The sequence below is a fragment of the Trachymyrmex septentrionalis genome, unplaced genomic scaffold (assembly GCF_001594115.1).
Source record: "Trachymyrmex septentrionalis isolate Tsep2-gDNA-1 unplaced genomic scaffold, Tsep1.0 scaffold249, whole genome shotgun sequence".
Classification (NCBI taxonomy): Eukaryota; Metazoa; Arthropoda; class Insecta; order Hymenoptera; family Formicidae; genus Trachymyrmex; species Trachymyrmex septentrionalis.
Window position 1 is genome coordinate 225,785 of NW_017305407.1, and position 25,586 is coordinate 251,370.

Consider the following 25,586-nt stretch of genomic DNA (forward strand, 5'->3'; position numbering starts at 1 on the left):
ATAAGTAAATGTTTTATACCGTAGTTTTCCGCTAAAAATTTCTTTTCTGTTTTAAAATTGTACCTCCATAATGGGATGTCCTACTTCTCGTATTATTATTTCTTGACGTAAGATTATTTATAATTAACTTTTTCATAATGAAAATATCATAAAAGATCATTTACGGCAACGTTCAATAACATTATATATTTTTACAATTAATTAATAATATTTTTCCAATTTAAAAGTTTACTACGATGAATTTACATTTGCAATTAGTTGAAGTTTTGTAATTTATTCGAAATCTAAAACGCAGATTCCATTTTTCAATCACTCACAATTCAAAAGTGATTGATGATTTGACATTTTCACTAAAGAGAAATTATCATATTGAGCAAGGAAATTCATTAAAAAATATTATATGAAAAGTAGAACATTCTGTACCATATATGAAATACATTCTTTTGTTTTATGTAACGTCGTAAATTTTTTTCTTTCTTATATTCGATAGAGAAGCAAGTTTAGTGCAAATAATATCTAATAATAATGTGCTCTCAGAAAGAAATTCAATATATTTAATATATACATATATCTAGCAAATATTTTTACTCGTGCAAATTATAATATTTTGCAAAAGTAAGTCGATTAATGAAAATAAATATATTTACAATATGTAAAACGATATACACATGAGTAAGGAAATTGCATGCTTTTGCTTTACAACTTACAGATGCTAGAAGCTATTTGTGGCAAGCATGGAATCAAATAAATTTATACAGTATCTGTTCTTCATACACTAATGATCACGCGATGTATCAGTAACTACAATATTTGATATTAATGAAGATATTTTGCAATAAATTACATTAAAGCGATAATTGCATTGGTCTACAATATGTCAAAATATATCTGAATTTACGAATTAATTGCACCGATATGTCATGCATTATATTTTAATTCTTTTGTGACTAATTAATCTAAATATTTACTAATATTAATAATATAAAAATAGTGAGGCGAAAAAAGTCTTATCAGATTTAATCGCTTCGGTAAGATTCGAGACATTAGTGACTTTATTTTAAGAAACCTTATTATGAGCAAACGAAAACCGAGGCAAGCTTTATACAAATCTACCGTTTCAATACATTAACAATCATTGTTTTCAATGCACTTAGAGACCTCGAAATAATATTTCCTTAAAATCAGTGATGCCGAGGTTGCTAAAAAATCTTATTTCTTCTTCAAATATTCTTTTATACATCGGTCCGAAAGCATTTTTATTAAATTTCATTACATTGCAAAAGATTTCTTTTTATTGTAAAATCATACCTTTGGAAAGTAACGGTCCATGTACTGCGTGTAAACAAGGAAACATTCGTAATTAACTATAATTAGTTAAGGTAATATTAACGATAAGAAATGACTTGAGTCTGCTTACCTTATCGAAGTCCACCTGTACTGACATTTGATTCACTTTGTAATCGTGTAGAACCCGTTGGCACTTGTCAGTCGTACACGCAGCTAGCGTGTGAAGAAGGTTTTTCTTGACACCACGAACAACTAAAGAAGTAATTTTATATTTTGCTCATTTTGATATTTTTTGATAAAATGCTTATTATGTAAGAATAGTTTACTTATTTATTAAATATAATATATCTACATGTAAAGATAATTTACTTATTTATTAAATGTAATATATCTATATACATTTAAAAAATAATAGCTATGCGAATATAATCAATATGAAATAACTATGTTAACTTAGTTGATACTTTTAAAAATTTATTCAACTGAGTAATTAGTTATATTATCACACACTAGTGTATATATCTTTAAAAAAATACGGAGTTATAGAAAAATTTTTTAATTAATAAAGACTATGTGTAAAATTAAATTTATTTCGTAAACAATTTTAATTAAATCAAAATAGTCAATAATTATATTTAAATGTTACTATGCAAAGACATTTGTTTTTTTTTTTTTTTACAAATTGTATTTCGTAGGAAAGCAAGGAGGACCACTATGTGTTAATGTGTGTATGTATATACGGTATGTATATGATTGTGTGCGGGGTCAGGGAATAAGAAGTGCAGCACATACGAATTACAGACGCTGGGTCCGAGGAACAAAGAGGAAACGCGTCACGGAGTGGTAGAGAGGGAAACAAGTTTTGTTCTTTCTTTCTCCTACCCGTTGCGTCTTCTTTTTATCTCGTCCTCTCTCTCCCATCCATTGCGGTTCTATACTTATCATTTTTTTCGTGTTCTCTCTCTTCTTTCCGTTGCATTCTTTACATTATCTTTTCTTCTCATATGCGATTTTATTAAATATGGTTTTATTAAATATAATATTTATTATATGATTTTTTTTTATGTTATGACTTAGCAATTATTTTAATTTAGCGGTAAATATCCTGTTTAGGGGAGTTCTCTCCAATGATCTTGACCTTGACATATATTATCAAGGTCATGACCCTAAGTGACTTCCCATAAGTTGTAGCTGTCGCTCGTTATTCGTTAAAAAGTTAATAACAAAAAAGAAGTTTGAAAAATAACGTTTTATTTTGCCTATATATAATATTATAAACTATTCTATACTGTTCGCTTGCTTACGTAATGATTCTTCACGCGAAGTGTGAAAATCGCAACGCATGGAAGCCGTGAGTCCCTAAGTAGGAAGGAAGGTGGGCTGAAAGTCGCTTCGCATGGACAGTCGTAAAATATATTTTAAAGCAGGAAATTTTTGTTCTATATAGTGAAAAAAGACATCATTTTTCAAATTTTCCTTTTTAATAATCTTTTACGAGTAACGAGCGATGGCTTGTTGGAAGTTACTCAGGGTCATGATCTTGACAGTATATGTCAAGGTCATTGAAGGAGATACCTCTGAATATTTACCAATTAGCAACTAATTATAATAATTTTAAACAATATACTACAAATAGCAAAATGTAACACGAGCGCTCCTAATTATCGAACCATATCAAACTATTATTGAATAGCTATTGAACACTTATTCAACGATATCGTATTTCTATTGAACAGCTCATTATTGATAGATTCTTAATTGAGAGGCTGAATTCTATAAAGGGATACGCATGGATTTTGCGGTATAAATATTGTCTGCAGAGCTAATTTTGGACATCGCTCTAATTTTGATTTTGACGATTGATTCTTGTAAACAATTTTATAGCTTTTTTGTGTTTTAACCAAATTGATAATTTTTTTGTTTTCAAGTTGTAAACGAAAAAAGTAATTTGTAAAATAAAAAAATTCCATCATATTTTTGTATTCAACTCGCCATATCTCAGCCAAATATGAATATTTTTCTTTGAAACTTTCATAGAATAAACTTCAATATGTTTTCCGAAATAAAGGGCACATAAAAAGTTTTCGAAACATTTTTCAGCCGAATGCCGTATTTTTCAAAATATTCCTCTCGAATTCGATCATAAAAGTTGTCACACGAATTTTCAAATTGTCAACTTTTACATATATTACAATTTTATTTATTAGTGAAGGAATTTTTTGAAAAGTTTTAGCTTTTTAAACATTACGGTTGTAAAGTAATGACGATTTATGTGTCGATTCGATTACGTAGTACGTAACGTGAAAATCTGAACCATTCGCTATCGCAAAACGGAGACAGAACGTCTATGAAGTGCATCCTATATTTGTAAATAAATCATTATACCTTCATTTTTTTCGATTGTTTTTTCCTCAAATAGTAGAGATAAGACAAAGAATATATTAATTCTTATTATATTCACTAATACATTAGGAATACGCTATTGTGATGAGTTTTTATTGACAATTTTTATTGACATGATGCTCTAATTCTTATTTTGTAATCATAAACAATTAAAAAGTTGACAATTGAAAAAGATTTTGAGAGTTCTTAAGAATATTGCGTTTTGATACATTAATGTATAATACAATATTTATATACAAATTTGATTTAAACACAAAAAAGATACGCTATAAAATTCTCTACAAGAATTAACCGTTATAATCGATATTAGAGCAATGTCCAAAATTAACCCTGCAAACAATACTTATCCTGTAAAATCTATACATATCTCCTTATAGAATCCTCAATTACATAAAAAGGGAAAAGAAATTAAAACGTACTTAAAAAATCTTATACTTTATTTCTTAAAATTAAGACATTTCTTTTAGGCGTTGCGACTAACAATTGTATATTTTAAATATATTCTGTAACGCATAATTCTTAACATCTTTTCCATATCGCATAGTATTAGCGATAGCTAGATTGTTCAAAAATTCTATATCTTTGTAATTATCCAGAGTCTCAATGATCAAGTCGTCGAGTATATTCGCCATTCATGTTTTTTAAATCCTTTAACATATACAAAAGTTTGCGATCACACTCACGAGTGTAGTGCAACTTCGTTGTGCGTCCGCGATTAATATTCTTTAAAGTTTTCACCAATAACTTATTCCAGATTCAAAATTAACAACGGAAAATATTTCCAGACATTTACACAGTTCTCAGTTCGCAATTTCGCGCAGTTGGGTGCCAGGCACAAGTGAGCGTGCCACTCTTTCGTGAAAATAACCGAAATTTTATCCAAAATATATTGTGAAGGCGCCAGTACCACAGGCAACCCAATATATAGACGCTTGCAGTACAGAAGCTGCCACGCGCCAAACTTTCTCGCAAATGCTTTGCGGTACCAACTTTCTCGCGAGAGCTCGCGGACTCAGCCTCCAGAGAGCTGGCGCGACAACCGCGAACCTGCGTTATAGATTCGTCCGGCGGGAGATATAAGGCCCTGCCAAGGCGGAGTTAAATTGTTCAAAGCGATTCCTAGAGACACTAAATAGTATCCTAAATCACTGCAAAGTTGCCTCAATTATCGAGACCAGCAAGGGTGCCGAGGCACGGCACCACAGAGCGACGGTGGAGGTCAGGCCCCAGCAATCCAGTGGAAGTGCTCCATCACAGGCCCAGCAGTTCAATGGAAATTCTATCACAGGCCACCGGAGGAGCGGCGCAGCAACCAATCAGTAAAGGAGCAGCCGGGCTCAGCAGAGGCAGAGGGGCGACCACGTATCGCGGCAGAGGAGTTGCAGCTCAAGGCGGAGACTAGCCCTGATACCGGCAACACCGCGCTCATCATCGCCAGTGAGGTGGAAGCTATTGCCATTGGAGATAGCGCCACAGCGACTGACAAGGCCTCCACGGTACCTGCTCAGCATGTGTGATAGCAGACAGCGCAGAGACACATCACTGAGCTACCTTTCTGCGCCCGCAGCGATATCTCCGCTACCAGCAACGCCACCTGCCGCGGTCTCTCCGATGACAACACTAACGAATGCGACAATGTGGACACAAACCATGAACAATGAATAAAAGGAACCAAGATCTCGCACCATGGAGCTGTTACCATATACACCGCCAGAGACGCCGTCAACCTTGCGAAGGAAGATACGATTTGCCATGTCCAAGAATCTCTACACTGCAAAAAGGCTAAAACAGCAACGACTGTGAACCGCGGATCCAATACCGCGGATAACTACCGCAGTAGTTTACCACATACAAACGGCCTTTCAGGGCCACCAGAAACTACAAAACACAAACAGCCTTTTTCAGGGCCAACATATTCTTTAACACATTATACATAGACTGTAAATATATCGTAGTTAACCGGATACATCAAAACTAGTGATTTAGACCCAGCAACACCTCATCTTCACTGCCAATCTACTCCTAGCACTTAGCGGGCAGTAGAGACCGATAGCGACAGCTGGCTGCCATACCGCCGCACCACAACAAACATACTCACAACGCTATATACTAGAAAAAATTGCCGATAGCTCTGATAATTGACTGTTCAGCTCCGGTAATGATAGAGAAGACGGTTTGTGGCCGGGAACGGAAAATATTTTAGAGAACGAATAGAAGACGACTGTAATAAATGACACAGAAATTAATAACAAGAAATGACAAATATATTCTATCAATCTACAAGACTTATTCATACACGTTCGCTAAAATCGTAGCATTGATATGCAATAGAAAAGCGTCAAAGTAGCATCACAATGTTTTCTTATCAAGTTTTCGATAGCACGACAGTGAATAGAGAAAGTTTTCGACAGCACGAGTTCATAAAAAAGCTATTCTTACGCTATCACATAAGTGGTAATTAAATAATTCGATCACCAAGATAAGAAGGTGGTTATTGTATTGCAATAAACATGGCACGATCTCGAGCTCCATCGTGAGGATTTCGAACAATCTTAATGGAGCAAATAATGTAATATAATGGTCAGTAGTCGAGCAAAAAGGAACTCAATATTAATAATGTTTCGGACTACAGATCCTTCTTCAGTACATATACACTCTCTCAAAATTGTAAATCAAGCCATATGGTAAAGATCCTGTATCTTAAAGACTCTTCATGTTCAAGTAATAGTCATCAGGAATACGATATAAGAAGCAGGAGCTTGTTATATATATCTTAATATGATTAAATGTCTTCCGATAAAGCGCTCAGTGCGAAAAAAACGTTTTTGGGCTGAGATGTCTTACCTCACTCGCCGTATTCCCCAGACCTGGCTCGTTCAGATTTCCATTTGTTTCGGTCCATGCAGCATAACCTTGCTGAGCGTTTTATAACTTCACTTCTTATGAAGATATAAAAAATTGGCTTCAGCACTGAATCGCTTCAAAAGAACCGGAGTTCTTTTATCGCGGAATCTACTTATAATATAAAAAGTAAGAAAAGGTGATAATTGACAATGGGCACTACTTTAAATAAACTATTCTTCTTGTTTCTCATAAAACACAGGTAATTATTTTATTTAAAAAAAACAGCGAAAACTTATTCAAACACCCAATATAATTAAAATTAATTTAAAATGTACGCATACTGCGATATACTAGAGTTTCTCTTTGATGATACTTAAAAAAGATAAAAATAGTAAATTATTTTTTTGTTGCTATTATTGGTAGCAATGGTAACATAAATACTCCGCTATCCTATTTCTGGAAACTTGCTTATTTGACAATGAGATAATATACACACGTATATACGCCACACGCGACTATAAGCACTAGCACCACAGTCAACCCGTTCTACGACTGCTTGCAAAGCAGAACCTTGCACATGCTGATTTTCTCGAGAACACTTCGTGGGACCAAGTTTCTCGCGAGCGCTCACGGATCGCTAATAGCGAATACTCAGCTCCCAGGGAACTACTGCAACGACCAAATACTTGCAATTTAGATTCACCCAGCAGATGTAAGGATATAAGGCCTGCTGAGACGAAGTCGAGTCGCTCAGGGCGATTTCCCGGGATACACCACAGTATCTTGACTGCCAAGCTGACTCGCTCAACGAGGTTGACTACTGCTGGCCACGGTGTGCATTAACAGCAGAGGCACAGCAATGCTCAGCGGCAGTACTAGTGGAGACGCAGCATCATTCACTGGCAGCAGTGAGGGCGCAGCATAATTTGGCCTGCAGCAGCAGCATGGCTCAGCAGCCGCATCAGCTCAGCAGCAGCGAAAGCTCAGCTCAGCCTAGCAGCAGTAGCAGGGGCGCAGCACTATCTAAGTAGCAGCAGTAGTGAAGACGCAGCTCGAGCCGACAGTAGCAGTAAAGGCTAAAGAGTCCTGAGATTCCATTACCATGGCTATTAAGGCAGTCAAGGATTCTACTTCATTATCGCCAGCTCTTACCAAACGGTTTTTTTTTTCAGAACCACCACGAATTACAATCAAACGACTCTTTTCGGAGCCACCATAAACTACCATCACAGTATAACGTCACTTGTATATACGTTGCATATAAATTGTATACAGTTATACATACGATCTTATCATTCGCACTCCACATCCTCTGCGATCTCTGCGTGCGGAAATCTTCAGGCACAGTAGAGGCATAAGGTGACGGCCAGCTGCGTATCCTAAACTCGTATTCGATGTACTAACCAACTAGCCATAATAAGTATATCGTAGTATACGTACACATTTTAAATTAATTTTAATTATATTGTATTTACCTATAAAAAGTAATATTACCTTTTACCCAAATACTTTTTTAGTTATTAACAAAGCAATAACTTTCTATTTTTATTTTTTTTTAAATATAACAAATACATAGGCATATCTGACAATATCTCGCAGGCACAACTGAAGTTGATGTTTTTAGCGACGGTAATGGTATTATGATATAATTCTTGGTCTCCAGCATGTGTGCAAATCCTTGGCCAATTTTCTTTGAGAACGACTTGAATTATGCGGTATTTAATAACTCAATTCGGTTTAATATTAGGTCAATCGGAAAGTTCCGTCCATCTAGCGGCGAGTAGCTCTAGCTAGAACTGTTGATAACTCTAATGTCTAAACCAAGCTTAAATTTTTAGTTTCATCATCTGTCAATAAAATTCAGTATATAAAAGTATACGTTTGTATCAATAACATTGCTTTTTATTGCATCGAAAATGTCGACATTTGAGCCAAATAAGCGTCATTTGCGCGAAGTGTTAATCTTTTGCTTCAAATGAAAGAAAATTGCAGCTGAAGCTCATCTAATGCTTGTAGAAGTTTATGGTGATAATGCTCCTTCCGATAAAACATGCAGAGAATGGTTTCGACGCTTTAAAAGTGGTGATTTTGATTGTGAAGAGATTTGAAGACAAAGAATTGCAGGCATTGGTGGATAAAGACCCATGTTAAACGCAAAAACAAACTTGCATAAACATTAAATAGTACTCAATCTGTTATTTTCGATCGTTTGAAAGCCTTGGGAAAGGTCTACAAGGAAGGAAAATGAGACTCATATGAACTGAAGCCACGAGATATTGAAAAGCAAAAAACTATCTGCGAAATTCTGCTTGCTAGGCAATAAAGAAAGGGGTTTTTGCACCGAATTGTGACTGGACCTATTTCGATAACCCCAAACGTCGAAAAACCATTTACAATCCAGGCTAACCATCGACAAAGCGAAATATCCACGGAAAGAAGACAATGCTCTATATTTGGTGGGATCAGAAGGGTGTAGTGTACCACGAGTTGTTGAAATCTGATCAAACAGTCACAGGGAAAAACAACTCTATCAAGAACAAATTACCGTTTGAGCCGAGCATTGCACGGAAAACAACCAGAAATATGAAAATGAGACAGCATAAAGTGATTTTGTTTCATAATAACGCTCGGCTTCACGTCACAAAACTTGTCAAGGAAAGAAACACTTCGCTGGGAAGTGCTACCCCATGCGGCTTATTCACTAGAACTGTGCCCCTTCCGACTATCACTTGTTTCGATTGATGGCACACGCACTTGCAGAGGAATACTTCAATTCTTATGAAGATGTCGAAAAATGAAAATTTATCGAAAAACAAATTTTTTAAGGCTTTTAATTTGATTCTTAATTCCACGTGCTTCACGTTTAATATTATAAACAATCCTTTGGTACTGATAGGATCTCTTCTATATCCCATAGTCGCTGACTTAGTCATGCAAGAATTAAAGAGGGTGTCTATTGAGAGCTTACCTTTTGACCTGTATTTTTATGTCAGATATGTAGATGACATTGCTATTGCAACACAATCAAATAATATTGACATTATATTAAACACTTTTAATAGGTTTCATCCTAGGTTGAACTTTACAGTTGAAGGGATCATTTAGATTTTCTTGTTACTTTAATGAATAACAAACAGAGTTTAATTTTTGACTGGTACCATAAACCTACCTTTTCCGCAAGGTATCTTAATTTTTAATCATGTCATCCAATGTGTCATAAGATTAGTAGATAGAGTGAGTATGCTGTCACATCCGGGTTTTCATAAAAAGAATCTAGATTTAATTATTAACATCCTTCTTAATAATATCTTTTAGATTTTATTTTCAATCATATAAAAAATAAACTACGTGTACAGTTCGATCGTCTTAGAAAAGTCTCAACAAACAGCAAACAATAAATAAATTTTTTTTACCATTCCGTACGTTCCTTCGATTGTGGATAAATTTAAAAGATTTTTCAAAAATAATCATGCAATACATTTGACTTACGTAGAAATGAACAAATTAAGTTCATTCATAAAAGCACAGAAGGATAAATTACCATCGTTGTTTCGTTCTAATGTAGCATATAAAATAAATTGCCTAAATTGTAACGCTACCATACTTATGTGGGGCAAACCAAATGATTATTGAAAACAAGAATTGATGAATATCGTAAGTACATTAATAGAAATACCAATCAGAATTCAACAATTTCTGAACACAGATTAGAGTGTAATCATGACTTTGATTGGAATAACATCGAAATTTTAAATAAAGAAAAGATTTTCAATAAAACGTCTTATCTCAGAAGTTATTTATATTAAAAAACAGAGCAACGCTTTAAAGAGCGTACAGAGCGACACGGATCTTTTGAGTTCGTTATATCATGACATTATTTGTGGTTAGTGCTGCTTCCAGACTTGAAAATTTTATTTCTGATAAATAAACAAATTTGCTATTGACCTCTCATAAACAAATTGAAACTCAACGTCTTCAGATCGTTCTCTTATTATATTGTATAGAATACCGTTAATCTGTTTTTCAAGTAAGTAGTGGTCGGTATACAATTGTTAATTTGCTATTAAGCTAATGTTCTTTGTTAAAATCTGACTTTCATAATAGTTTCAGTATCCAACGAGATACAACAGATAAAGATAGTCTTGATGAAAATTACAGCTTAACAATGTATTTTACACTGTTGACGACATATCTAATAAATTCCATATATACTGGTGTTTGAGATCCCGTCAGCTCGCTCAATCATACCGTTGTCGCCATCTCACGGTCGCCCGTGAAGCCCAGGGGAACAGCTCGAGCGACCGTGCGATGGGGTGTCGAGAGCGGTGCGGGGGTAGGGAGCCTCCGGGCCGGGTTTCTCGAGTCAGGTTCTTTTTTTGGACGTGTGTGTTGCCGGCGCGCTCGCGCTCTCCTTTCATTCGTTCGTTAACGCTCACTGTGAAAGGAATCTCTCCAATAAACTGCTCTAAGTGTGATCTCGATTAAGAGTCAGCTCGTTACAACCTGTGCATTAATTAGGACTGCTCATGGTTCTGTGCAAGTGCTTCTCAGCATTAGAGTGCTTGCATGATTGTAGCCGGTCATCCGGCTCAACGGGCAGTACATTGGATCGGCCTTGTGCGAATCATCAAACTGCTCAATAGAATTGCTACTCTCACAACTGTGCAATATTGTAAATAACTCTAATTATTAAGTAAACCCTCTTCTTTTCAAAAGGTGCCTGCTCATTTTTCTTCATTCACGCTGTATGTCCTTTACATTGTTTACGCAGCGCTCATATAGAATCTCTCGAACGCTCTATCTCCATTGCTGAGCCGGGCGTAAGAGATTTTCCCGAACATTTGGTCCTTCGAGCCGGACGCAGCGTGGTGAAGTGACGTGTAATATTCGTTTTGCAAAACATTAACTCTCACGGTGTGCAACGGAATTTAGTGCGTACATAGTGATCACGCATCGTATTCATGGCGCAAGGACGCTCGCCGCCCAGCGCAGTTCATCCGTCGCCTGTGTTGCCACGGCGTGATCACGCATCACCGGAGTGACATTCTCACGGGCAAATCAACAAAATATTTTTCATTGCTGCTCTCTCCGTGCCCCGCTCATCATGGCTGACAAGGAAAAAACCTCCAAGTCAGAGGCGGAGGAAAAACAGCCTTCTGGCCGTCAATCTCCTGCCACGCTCACGGTGCCTTCTCAACAATCCGCTCCCAAGGAAAAGGCCTCTGGCTCAACTCAAGAACGAAGCTCACGCCAAGCCTCACCAGCTCGCCTGCCAACGGAGCTCTCAATCAAAGTGAAATCTCAAACGAGCCGTTTTAACACAATTCAGAACATTGCAGAGACACAGCTCATCAGTCTCACTGACGCCTCATTAGATGAGATCAATACCTTGACAGCTCAATTAAACGAGGTTCACAAGACATTCACTAGGGAACATGCCTACTTCGAGGTAACAGCCAGAGGCTCATTTGGATCACCATTATTTTACAAACAACATCCACGAAAAAGAAGCTCACCACGTGCCCTCAGCTAAGCTAATGCTCAGTCTCAGGCGCAATCTCAGTGGAGCATCCTCATCTCATATAGTCTCACGTGATCCGGAACCACAAGCACACTCACGGCTTCCGGATATTAAGTTGCCAAAATTCAACGGTGACTATGCGAACTGGCCTTCCTTCCGTGAGCTGTTTTCTGCGGTAATTCTACAACATGCGAAGCTCAATGATGTGGAGAAGCTCCATTATCTCAGAAGTTGTGTTCAGGGTCCAGCCGAGCAACTCATCCGTGGCCTGCCTCTCACCAGAGACTCTCTCCAACCATCATGGGATCTGCTCACCTCAAGGTATGAGAATAAGAGACTAATCATGCAATCTCACCTTGACAATCTCTTCAGCCTCGCTCACGCTTCATCAAAGAGCGCCGCTTCACTCACCAAGCTAATCTCAACGGTCTCTGAGGCAAATAAGGCCCTCCACTCACTGGGAATGACGGAGCACATGTGGAATTGCTTCCTAGTTCACCATGTGTCACGCTTCCTTGACCGAGACACGAGAGAGGCATGGGAAACGTCGTTAGGATCCTCTCAAGAATATCCCCGCTTTGCTCAATTTGAGACCTTCTTGAATGCTAGAGCGAGAGCACTGGAGAGACTTGAAATCACACCAGCTCAATTAGCCAGCCCATCGAAGGCCACACCAAGCTCGTTCAAATCAGCAGTGAAGAAGGCGACCGCTCACCAAGTGACAGCTCAAGCACAGACTCAATCATCCTCGTCGACAACTTACCCATGCGACATGTGCAATGGGCAGCACTTCATCGTCACGTGCACAAAGTTTAAAGATCTCACGCCAGCTCAACAAAAAACTACTGCGATTGACAAGAGGCTATGCTTTAATTGTCTGGGGCGACATAATGTCCGCTCATGTCGTTCCACGTTGAGCTGCAAGACGTGCTCAGCTAAGCATCACTCAATGCTGCATGTCGAGCAATCCTCATCCTCGTCAGCTCCAGCTCAATCTGCCTCCTCATCCGCTCAATAGGAAGTTGGTGCAATCGTCGAGGAATCTGCTCAAGGGTACTCAGAATATTCAACGCTATTGGCAACTGCATTAGCGCACATCCACTCATCTGCCTCAACTCATCAAGTTCGGCTACTCATCGATCAAGGATCTGAACTCACCTTCATCACGGAAGGTCTCATCAGACAGCTCAACATACAACGTCGCCATTCAACGATTTCAATCATTGGCATTGGTGGAACTACTCAAACGAAGGGTGTTGTCACACTCACTCTTCACTCCAATCATTCAAAGCACACTGCCAAGATACAAGCGCATGTTTTAAAAACACTGACGACAATTCTACCATCATTTGAAGCGCCTCAACAATCGTGGCCACACATTGAGAAGTTGAAATTGGCAGATCCACAATTTCTCATTCCACGTACAATCGATCTCATCATTGGAGCAGATGCATACGGGCAGATCATCAAGCCCAACATTATCAAGCAATCTCCTGAGATGCCAATCGCACAGCTGTCTATATTCGGCTGGTTGATACTTGGTCCCATACTCTCATCATCATCACATCCATTGACTGCACATCACATCAAGATTCAACGACATGACTCAGATCTTCAAGAATTGTTGACAAAGTTTTGGATGCAAGAAAAATTGCCAGCTGATCATACGACACAACTCACACTTGAAGAACAACAATGTGAGGATCACTTCAAGGCCACTCACTCTCGAGACTCAACGGGACGGTACATTGTACGCATACCACTCAAGCTCTCCGCCAGTGTCTTAGGCAACTCATACAACACAGCTCATCATTGTCTTCAGCGAACTCTCAGACGACTCAACAAGGACAGGGAATACCAGAGCCTTTACACCAAGTTCATGACTGAATATGAACAACTCAATCACATGGTGAAAGTCACATCAGAACCCTTAGGGAATGTGGCGCCATACTATCTACCTCATCATGGCGTACTCAAACCCGACAGCACAACAACGAAGCTTCGGGTCGTTTTCAATGGCTCGAGTCCAACTTCATCAGGATATTCAGTGAACGATCTCATGCACACCGGTGCAAACCTGCTGCTCGATGTCTCGGACGTTCTCATGTGGATCCGTGGCCATCGTTACATCTTTGCCACAGACATAACTAAGATGTATCGACAAATCAAGGTACACCAATCAGATTGGGATCTACAGCGCATTCTGTGGATTGACGAACATCACAATGAAACATCATACTATCTCACCACGGTCACTTATGGAACGAAGGCTGCTCCATTCTTGGCAGTGCGGACACTCATACAACTTGTTGAAGATGAAGGACATCGATTCCCACTGGCAGTGCCACCAATCACTCATGGAAGATACGTGGATGACATCTTTGGTGGTGCTGACACAGTGGAACAACTCACAGAAATCGCTCATCAACTGGAAAATCTCTGCCATGCGGGCGGGTTTCCTCTCGCTAAATGGCACTTCAATCATCAAGATTTATTAAACGCATTCTCATTGACGGACTCAATCTCCTCATCAGTCTCACTTGACGATTGCGCAAACAAAATTCTCGGATTAAGATGGCTTCCTCAACAGGATGTCTTCACATTCGCAACAAGCTCAACATCTCATCAAGAACAACTCACAAAGCGTCGTGTGTTATCTGAGGTAGCACAGATATTTGATCCACTTGGTTTTGTCTCACCAATAATCATTAGAGCCAAGATGCTTCTACAAGAGCTCTGGCTCCACAAAATCAACTGGGATGATGCATTGCCGTCTCAGGTTGGCTCACGGTGGCTCAACATCAGAAAGGATCTCACAAACCTGGCCAGGTTCTCAATTCCACGTTGGCTCAACACAAGTAGTGACTCAAGCATTGCATTACATGGCTTCTCTGATGCATCTCAATTTGCCATGGCTGCAGTCGTTTACATGGTCGTGCTCAAGCCGTCCACTAGCGACAAAACTTCTCTCATATGCTTAAAAACGAAGGTAGCTCCTTTGAAGAGGCTCACTATTCCAAGGCTAGAGCTCACAGCAGCGCTGCTTCTTGCAAAATTGATCAAGCATGTCCATGCCACACTCAAGATGGACATCAAGACAACATATTTATGGACGGATTCTCAAGTGACTCTCACGTGGATCAAAACACACTCATCCCAATGGAAGGATTATGTGCGAAACAGAGTATCACAAATCCAAGAACTCACGACACATGCTCATTGGAAATTTGTTCCAGGCACATCCAATCCAGCGGACTGCGCCTCTCGTGGTCTAACTACAGCTCAACTTGAAGATCATAAACTGTGGTGGGCTGGACCACCATGGTTGCTACAACCTGAAGATCAATGGCCCACTCAACCGACTGGCCCTGACGAACAGTGTACAGTGGAATCACGCCCAGGAATCTCACTTTTCGCAACCAACATGAAAGTGGATTATCATTGGAATCTTGTTCACAGATATTCATCTCTCAATCGACTGCTTAGGATTACAACTCTGTGTCAAGGATTTGTCCTACGATTAAAAGGGCAATATGATCGCTCACGGGCTACATGCATCTCAGTCAATGACATCGAGAAAGCCAAGATCTTCTGGATAAAGGCCACTCAATCAGCATTTTTTGCTCACGAGCTCAAGGTTCTCGGCTCACAATCACACCTGCCAACCTTTCATCCTTTCAGTCGTCTCACAGCATTTATCGATCATCAAGGAATTGCTCGTGTGGGAGGACGGCTCGGCATCTCAACACTCACGTATGAAGGCAAACATCCAGCAATTCTTCCTCGCCACTCAAGATTGTCTGAGCTTATTATTGACTGCTCTCACAAACAAACATTACACGGCAGCACGCAACTCACATTAGCTCATATCAGGCAATCTTATTGGATCATCGGTGGACGAGCTCCAGTGAAATCTCATGTCTTGCGGTGTGTGGTGTGTGCTCGACAAAGGGGGGTCCGTGCACATCAACTGATGGGCCAACTACTTCTGCCTCGAGTCGCACCCTCACGTGCATTCACTCATACTGGCATTGATTATGCCGGACCACTCACACTCAAACCATGGAAGGGAAGAGGAGCGAAGACTCATAAAGGATGGATTTGTGTGTTTGTCTGCCTCACAACATCTGCAGTTCATTTGGAAGTTGTTTCAGACTACTCAACGGATGGATTTCTTTCAACATACAGGAGATTTGTGTCAAGGAGAGGCATCCACTCTACTCCGACTGCGGGACGAACTTTGTTGGAGCTGATAAATCGCTCAAAACATTGTTCACACAGAACTCTCAAGAGAATCAACATTTCAGCTCTGCTCGCTCAAGATCGCACTCAGTGGAATTTTAATCCACCGTCTGCCCCGCACATGGGTGGCAAATGGGAGGCAGTGGTGAAATCACTCAAATACCACCTGCGTCGTACCATCGGAGAAACCTTGCTCACTTTTGAAGAAACGACAACCCTGCTCACCCAGATCGAGGCGATCCTGAACTCATGACCTCTAGAACCACTCAGCGACGATCCAGATGACATCTCAGCACTCACCCCAGGACATTTCCTCACCGGAAGTGCGCTTACAACGGTACCTGAGTCATCTCTGGAAGACATAGCCATCTCAAGACTATCACGATGGCAATTCATACAGCAACGAGTACAGCAATACTGGTCGCAATGGTCAACACAGTATCTGCAACGACTGCAAGCTGTCTCAAAGTGGCATCATCCATCAAACATCATACAAGTGGGCTCATTGGTGCTCATCACAGATGAAAGGTTTCCTCCATGCAAGTGGCCATTGGCTAGAGTCATTGCTGCAATGCCAGGAGAGGATGGACTCACCCGAGTGGTGACACTCAAGACACCCAATGCAACTGTCACCAAATCTATCACCAAACTCACACCTTTGACAACTCTCACCAGACCAATTGCCAAGCTCGTACTTCTGCCTATTGCTCACCAGGACCAAACTCAACGACTATAGGAGGGGACTCATCATCAATTCCATTGCTATATAATGGCGGGCGGGAATGTTTGAGATCCCGTCAGCTCGCTCAATCATACCGTTGTCGCCATCTCACGGTCGCCCGTGAAGCCCAGGGAGCACAGCTCGAGCGACCGTGCGATGGGGTGTCGAGAGCGGGGCGGGGGCAGAGAGCCTCCGGGCCGGGTTTCTCGAGTCAAGTCCTTTTTTTGGACGTGTGTGTTACCGGCGCGCTCGCGCTCTCCTTTCATTCGTTCGTTAACGTTCACTGTGAAAGGAATCTCTCCAATAAACTGCTCTAAGTGTGATCTCGATTCAGAGTCAGCTCGTTACAACCTGTGCATTAATTAGGACTGCTCATGGTTCTGTGCAAGTGCTTCTCAGCATTAGAGTGCTTGCACGATTGTAGCCGGTCATCCGGCTCAACGGGCAGTACATTGGATCGGCCTTGTGCGAATCATCAAACTGCTCAATAGAATTGCTACTCTCACAACTGTGCAATACTGTAAATAACTCTAATTATTAAGTAAACCCTCTTCTTTTCAAAAGGTGCCTGCTCATTTTCCTTCATCCACGCTGTATGTCCTTTACATTGTTTACGCAGCGCTCATATAGAATCTCTCGAACGCTCTATCTCCATTGCTGAGCCGGGCGTAAGAGATTTTCCCGAACAACTGGAACATTACATAATTTTTGCACTTTGAAGAGGACACAATATGTATTGATATCAAAACGTCTGAGATTATATTATATTTCTGAATATATTAATCATTATTATCACACTGAACATCTTGTGTAGGCTCACATTGGCAAGTTTCCTTAAGTTTTTATTGTAATGATTAATATCTTGACAAGGATCGCACAAGCAGGCCGGGGACTCAGTTAAATTTTTTCGGAAGAGCCCGTCATTAAGATTGTAGTGCTTTGAGCGGATACGGTTGACTGTCACAATTTCTTCGTGGCTGAGAGACTTCTGATGGTAGAGATTCCATGGCTTAGACGAAGGACTCGAGGAATGCTCCGAATAAAGTACACCTTTTGTGATCGTCTGTCCAGATAAATATAATATATCAAAAATTTTCGTGCGCTCAGCCCGAGGAGTATAGGAAAAAGGAAGCTTGAAAGAAATTAACACATCCATATTTTCTTTTTTTCTTTATATATATTACGAATATTGAGAGATATTCCACCACGTTTCGATTTGATCCATGGATCAGAATAATGCGATTAAGAATGACTGACTGCCCACCGGGCTCGATTTTTGCCCCGTTTATATAGGCACCAGTTGGCGGCGCTCGCGAATCGAGAGGAAGAGGGAGCTTGAATTTTCCGATAATACATGCTGAATTTGGAAACTGATTTTTCATATGGAAATATTAGTCACATCGGGCTGAAATTCGGCACGATTGCCACGAATTCAATTTAGAACTGACGGATCAAATTAGTTTCTGATGTTGTCTATGCGTTAATTGATGGAATTGTAAAGTAATTAACAAATTAAATTTTGGGCCTTTCTCCGTGGTCCGCGCTGCTTCTTCCCCGACTCTCGATTGATCGGCGCTCACTAACGCAACAAATTCGTATTCTCGGCCAGAGCGGCTGAAATCCCACTAAGGATTCGGAGCCGCGAGCGACACGCGCGTCGCTGGCCGTAATTGGTACACGATATCTTATACTTATTCTGAGAAATTATAGGCGTTGAAGTATTTCCATCGGATTAATTTTTTTTAACCTCGTGTAGGATGATAAAGACATGACATTCCTAACATAAGGGAACGATTCCTTAGCTCCGTGTGGAGTTATTCTGTCTGGAATTTCATCGCAATACATCGGCACGCGGCACGCGTTTCACGTGTCATGCGGTGTCGGCATGATAGAATCATACTACGCCAAATAAGTTTCTCGCTAAGAATATCCGCAATTAATTAATAGAAATACTTTAGATAGACGATGTGAGATTAAATAACAAAAAATAATTCAACGCGAAACAAAAAGACAAAAAAGAAGGTAAAATTATATTTCTACGGAGGGCAGGACGTAACAGAACCATAAAAACTTATACGAGGAATTGAATAACAATCGAATTCCAAGTTGTCCAGACATGCGTGCGATTATAGCTCAAGATTAGCGTGTTAAGTTATTACGCCATAGATCTTAGGTTTAAATCCTGACGATATTACATATGCGTTTTTAAAAATATGTATATGCGTATAAATGTACGGCGTATTTCAAATATGATGAATATATAATATGATGTAAATATGAGAATACAAAATATTTTATTTTTTATTTCTTATATTTACATCAAATTGCCTTTTAATAAACAGAATACAATAAAAAACGATAGAGATTAAATTTTCGATAAATTCTTATTCATGATTCTTAACTACAAAAAGAAACTATAAGAAATATGACGATAATGTGATAATGCGATAATGATAACATTCCAATATAAAATATCATATAGCATTTTATGAAATCGCCAAAATCCATATTCAAAATCATAAAAATAAAATAGTTTTTTTATTTTTTCTATTAAATTTTTTATATATGGGATCTGTTTATAAGAAACAATAAAGATCTTATCAAAAAATTCTTACAACGCTGTATACATTTTCTATCGTACTCGTATAAGCAAAAGAAAACGTGGAGTTACATATACTCGGATATGGATAGATAGTGGATACATACTTGTATCTCGGATTATAATTTTAACTAATTTTTTTTAATCTATCATTTAAAGACTGAAAAAAAAAAAATTTTTGAATTAGAAAGTCCAAAATGTCATAGCATAAAAGATATTTTGCAATAAGTAAAAAGGGATCGGAAAAAAACGTGAAAAAATAAATTTTTTTTTAAACCTCATCTTTTTGTTAAAAATAAATGAAAAAAAATTTTATTAGTGATGAATCAACAGCTAATAAGTTGAACTTTAAGAAATTATAAGCGTTTTTGCGATTTGTTCTAAAAACAATCTTTTTTTTTTGCAAAATGAAAATGAGTGATTTTTCAGTTTTATGGAAACTAATCATAAACCGAAAATCTTTGAATTTTTATAGAAATAAATAAAAAAAAAATGATTCTATCGTTCTTCTATGATAAATATTAACAATTTATCATTATATTTAATATTAATAATTACAATAATTATTAATAAATGGCTTATTAAAAAATAGCGAATTTATAGGAAAAGGTATTACATTTAAAAAAAAAAAGACTATAGAGAAAAAGATTATAATTTTGCAACAATGTATAAGATATTATAGCATCATGAATATGCATATTTGTTTCTAGAACATTTGTATTGTATAAAAAAAAATCAACAATTTAATGATATCAAATTTCAACCGGATATATTCCCGGATTTAATGACATCTGACTATCCGGTCAGATAGTAAAAAAGTGCCGGATAATATCGAATACCGGTTATTTTCTGGATATCCGATGCATCCCTACTTTTTACTATATTGGATACTGGTCGTATTGTGGCGCATTTGCCGCGGGATCTATGTATTAACGAAGAAGAAGAAGAAAAAGTCTTTTTCTGATATTAAGAACACAATAAAATTGACTTAAATCATTTTTTTATAATGTGCACTCATAATTAAAATCATAAATAATTCATTTAATCATTTCTACTTACATTTTAACTTTACAATAAGTTAACTTTGCAATAAGTAAGTCCGAATTTTCTGACGTTGTACCCACAAGGAGTTAAGGTAACCTCAACACACACATTACAATTACGTAGCTAATGGCGCATTAGAAGATCGCCAAGCAAGGAAACTGTAGATGTGGTATAAGTTTCCCTCCCCCCCCCCAACTTCAGCACCACTGCTCAAAGCGTATTCGAATGCTTGAAAATCGGGTGGAGTTACGCTAACCCTTATGCGTACTGAGAGTTGTGTAAGGGTGGCTTTGCCCTAACTGCGAGCCAGCTTTATTGGCGTCCTTGTTGATAGAAAAAACGATGAGGTGGTCTCAGTGTTGTTAGACGGGCCGGATTTCAGACGCATGCGCATCCAATATAGCTTCAGTAACGTATCGATCACTAATAAATAGGAGATCATTAGTCGCCAATATAAAATTTTTTCAAAAATGTTAAAAATTTTAATATATTTTACATTTTACATATGTATACATATATATGTAGAAATATATTATATATATGTTGTGACGTGACGTTTTCGGTCCATCACAAGGATCGTAAGACCCGGCTGAACAGCGCAACTCTGTCGTCCTAGGTCCTTCCACTTTTTAGAATGTATCTGTGCACTCTTATAGCGTTATTTCGCGTTTATTTTATTTTATTTGTGCGTTCCGTAGATTTTCTGCAGGATTTTTTTCGGTTTGTCGTTCTTTCGTGCGCCATCGTACCGCGAGTTTTACAGGATAATTGGCGATCCTCTTAGGACCTTGTGAATTTTGCGTCGTCTCACCGGAATATAGATAAAGAGAGAAGACGGCCAGGACCGAGAGTCGAGGGAGGAGCAATTGAGGATTAGCCGGGGCGCTCAGCATCCTACAAGACAGGTAACACGCAGGTGATATCGTTCCACATTTTGATATTTTCGTTTCGATCCGAACTATGTTCTATCACACCATATTACAGGTGCACATGGCAGAGGAATCACGAAGGCAACAGCCAGGGATGGTTACTCTATGTCCAAGTGTCGGCGAGAGACCCCGCGACGGAGCTTGTGGAGGCTTCCCTTGAGAGGTCAGAACCAAGATCGGAAGTGAAGGCACCGACTACTGGGACGCCGACCGAGATGCGAGTCTCCTGCAGAATAAAGATCCGGAAAGCCTCCTAAGCGGCTGAAGGAAACTCTACGGCCCAGTCGAATTCCGCACGCCAGGACATAGGATACGCTAATGGCACAGCTCACGCAATTCACGGAGTGCGCAGAGCCGCGCGCCAATTAGACGCGATAAAGCTTCCTCATAGAAATAGCGATCACTGCGTGCCCCCGGGAGGATCAGCGCACTTGTACTATGGCGAGCGAGTAACACTGGTGAGGGACGCAGGACGCAAAAGATCTAACATAGCGAGCCGAAAGCCGGAGAGGAGGACTATCGGAATTAATTGTAAGGTCGCCGATTTCCATGTACGGAAGGCGCGTGTAATTATCGTTGTCAGATTTTATATGTGAGACTCACGCACTTGTTGTGCGTCAGGTTTTCGCGATAGTTGTGTCTAAGCGCGGCGCCTTCCGCGACGACTCGTTACGAGATTTTCAGTAGATTCATTTTTCGTGTCCGCCTAAGACACAGCCTAGTCATTTTCGTGTTGTCGCGTATCAATTTGTCTCGTTCGTATCGGAACTCTGTATCATGGTGTCTGCGTGTTCTTTATCTCTTTCCGACGTTCTGTAAGACAGAAACCCTGTAAGTTCGAAACCCCCGCGGACGAGCACGAAGTCGCACCGTGTTTGTGGTAACAAACCGTTTTCTATCTATCAAGCGTCAAGCTATTGTTCGGACGATTGGCGAGAAGTATTCTTACGTGCCGTCGAGAGTTAGCATAATTGCGCATCGCGTAAAGTGCGCGGGGCAGGTGTGAGGCTAAAATAACGCCTTTCGATCGCATGCTGTTATCGTGACTTTGTCGACGAGTACGTTGAGAGTCGGAGATTAGCAAAATATATTTGTTACTTTTTATTATTATTAATTATTGTATGATTTATTGCCGTCGCTCTATTACTATTTCTCCAAACGATCCTCTATCCTCGACCGCTCCCTCTGCCATTCCCGAGGCTGAGCTACCATTACAAAAACCGTCGACGTCCTCAGCTGTTTAGAATATCGCTTCGAGGATATCCCGAATAATTTCGATAAAGAGTGGCACGTTCACTCGTGCCTGACACCCAACTATCGGTTTCGAAATCTTACATTGCCTTTCAAAGTAGCCGCGTAAAGACACATTTTTGTCGCGTTTCTTTTAAGGCCAAACGAATCCTAGTGTCAAAAGAAAGAAATCCTACCGAGTAGCGAGAGTATTGGCTGCAAACGCGCAACGAAGTTGAACGCTTACATTGAATGTTACATTGAACGCGCATGCGTCTAAAACCGGCCCATCTAATAACATTGAGTCATCTGCATATTGTAGAATGCGGGCGCCGTCTTGAATACATAGTCCAACATTACGGGTGTAAATACTGAACAGTAGCGGACTCAAGATAGAACCTTGGAGAGTATCATTGAAGGACCAGAAAAGGCCTGTAAAAAAGCTTTTTTCCACCATAAATATATCTCTCGAAGATTACGTTACCGATAAATTTTCTCATCTTGGCCGGGATCCCTAAGTCTTTGAGGTCATCGAGGAGGATAGACGGGATGACATTGTCGAACGTATCAGTTATGTCGAGAAAAGCGCAGATAGTAACCTCATTAGTGACGAATCCACTGTAAATATAATTAATCAAGTGACGAGGTTGTCAGCGAAAGATCGATCGGCTCTAAAGCCCAACTGGAATTTGGGCAATATGTCATGAGCTTCCACGAACCAAAACCGAAAACGAAGATATACAATTTTTTCCAGTATTTTCAAAAGATGAGTGGAATAAGCCGAAACCTCTGCCACCAGGCTTGAGAATGAACACAACTAGCGACTCAAGTCAAAATTTCGGAAAGGTCTTTTAAGATTCTATTGTTTAAGGATAGGAGATGTTCCAATTGGTTAGGCGAGAGAGACCATTAATAATTTGATAATCTACTTGGTCCAAGCCCGGTGCCGATCTGAGTTTTAGGTTAGAGAGCGCCTTTCAAAGCTTTTCGAGATCCACTGGAGCATTTAGAGGAGCACATATGAGATCCTCAATTTGCTTATCGAATAAGGATTTCAGGCTGCATCGTTGCAAGAGACCGGACAGAGCTTGGTAGAGCGTTTCTGCAGAGGTTTTCGTTTTCTGAATTATCTGTTAAAGTATTAATTAAGTCTCATTTTTTAGAAGCATTAATGAGTCCCCAAATATGAGATGTAGATGTAGATCGATTAAAGCTGGTACATAATTTCTTCCAACTTTTCCTTTTAATCGCCTTCAAGATGTGACAAGATGTGACTTTGGACAGCAATTCTTTTGTATTCTGAATAGTTACTGTAGTTAGGAGAATGGTTTTTTAAAATTACGAAGGACTTCTCGTCTTTTCTCAATTGCATCCTGAGTCGCGTCGCACCATCATGGCGGAGGAGATTTTCAGGGTCGAATAAGAGTAGATCGTGTGGAGGCTGATCCTAGATTGTAAATATCACTTTTGAAGATATTAAACCATTGATCATATAGCTCTCGAGAGCAGACTCTCTTCTAGGTTGCTAACAGGGAGTAAAATAAGATAATTAAAAAGAAAAGCTTCTTAAGTTTTATCAAGCTTAATTTTGTACAAAAACTTACTTTTTTGCTTGTACGAGCTACCTTCAATTCTGAAGGTGATTGGGAAGTGATCACTTCCCCATGTATTTCTGGGAGACGTGTCAAAACAAGAGGGTGCTAAATTAGGAGATGCCCAGGCGAAATCTATAACTGAAAGTCGGAAGCTAGGAGGTAACAGTAGCGTGGGAAGTTTGTTCCCGATATTAATTAAATTGAAGTAATTGGCAGCTTTGATTAGCGAGTTGCCTGTGGAATCAGAATATCCACAACCATGAGTGATTGGCGTTGGAATTTTCTATAAACAGGGCTAGAGAAATTTGAAATTTCTAGGGTACACTGAAAGGTTGTGACAGATGTAGGACGCCCAGGATGTTTGTATACGTTAATAATCACTATTTGCGCTTCGCGCCTGTTGGGTGGGAGTACTCAGTCGGTTTTGTATCCGCGCATCTTGTCTCTAGTTCTGGGGCGCTTTCGTGGCGCTGCTTGAAATGGCGTGGCGATGTTGGGGCCCACTGAGGGCGCGTGTGTATAGCCGTATGGCCTGCGTATTTCGTAGTTGTTCGAAATGATTCGATGCGACGCCATCGTGAATACAAGAGCGGATCGATGTGTGAGCCGGGCATTTTTTGTACGTTTATAATGAATTCCATAAAGAGGCAATAAAGTTCTTTCAAACCAACAAGTTCAATTCATTCGCGCTGCCGAAACCATCGGGTGTGACCACAAGGCAAACGGCACAAGCCATAGTAAAAGAGAAAACTGCGTTACACATAACGCAACGAAGAACACAGATCCTTCCTTCAACAATCACACAGGGTTAATTGTCGACTTCAATAACAATTCCTGTCAGTTCCATTAAATGATGGCAGTAGTCTCGCAGATCCATGGTCGTGAAACGTACTATATATGATAACAAAACTCAATCAGCGGGCGAAGTAAGAGTCAACCACATTTTTTAATTTTTACATAAAATTATATGTTGTATTAAACGCGATGAAACATCACGCCAAAAAATAATAAATAATAAAACTATAAACTAATACATTACAAGTAACAAGTTTCGGCTACCAGTTTGAGCCCTCTTCAGACATTAGTACAATAAAAAATAACAGAATAAATTCAATTGTCGCAAGTATTCGCATAATCCGAGTAATCACAGTTCGGGTGAGTCTCGATCTCG

General features: G+C 39.4%; 1 protein-coding gene across 1 annotated transcript in view; it reads right to left on the reverse strand.

Annotated features, from left to right (window-relative positions):
- LOC108748843 (prominin-like protein) overlaps nucleotides 1–25,586 on the reverse strand; it is a 220,284-nt gene that overhangs the window by 171,189 nt on the left and 23,509 nt on the right. Inside the window, exons 2-3 of the mRNA XM_018487216.1 lie at nucleotides 1,418–1,539; nucleotides 1,309–1,332 (exon numbers count right to left, since the gene is read on the reverse strand). Of these exons, the coding sequence (XP_018342718.1) occupies nucleotides 1,309–1,332; nucleotides 1,418–1,539 (146 nt within the window). The remainder of the gene's footprint in view (nucleotides 1–1,308; nucleotides 1,333–1,417; nucleotides 1,540–25,586) is intronic.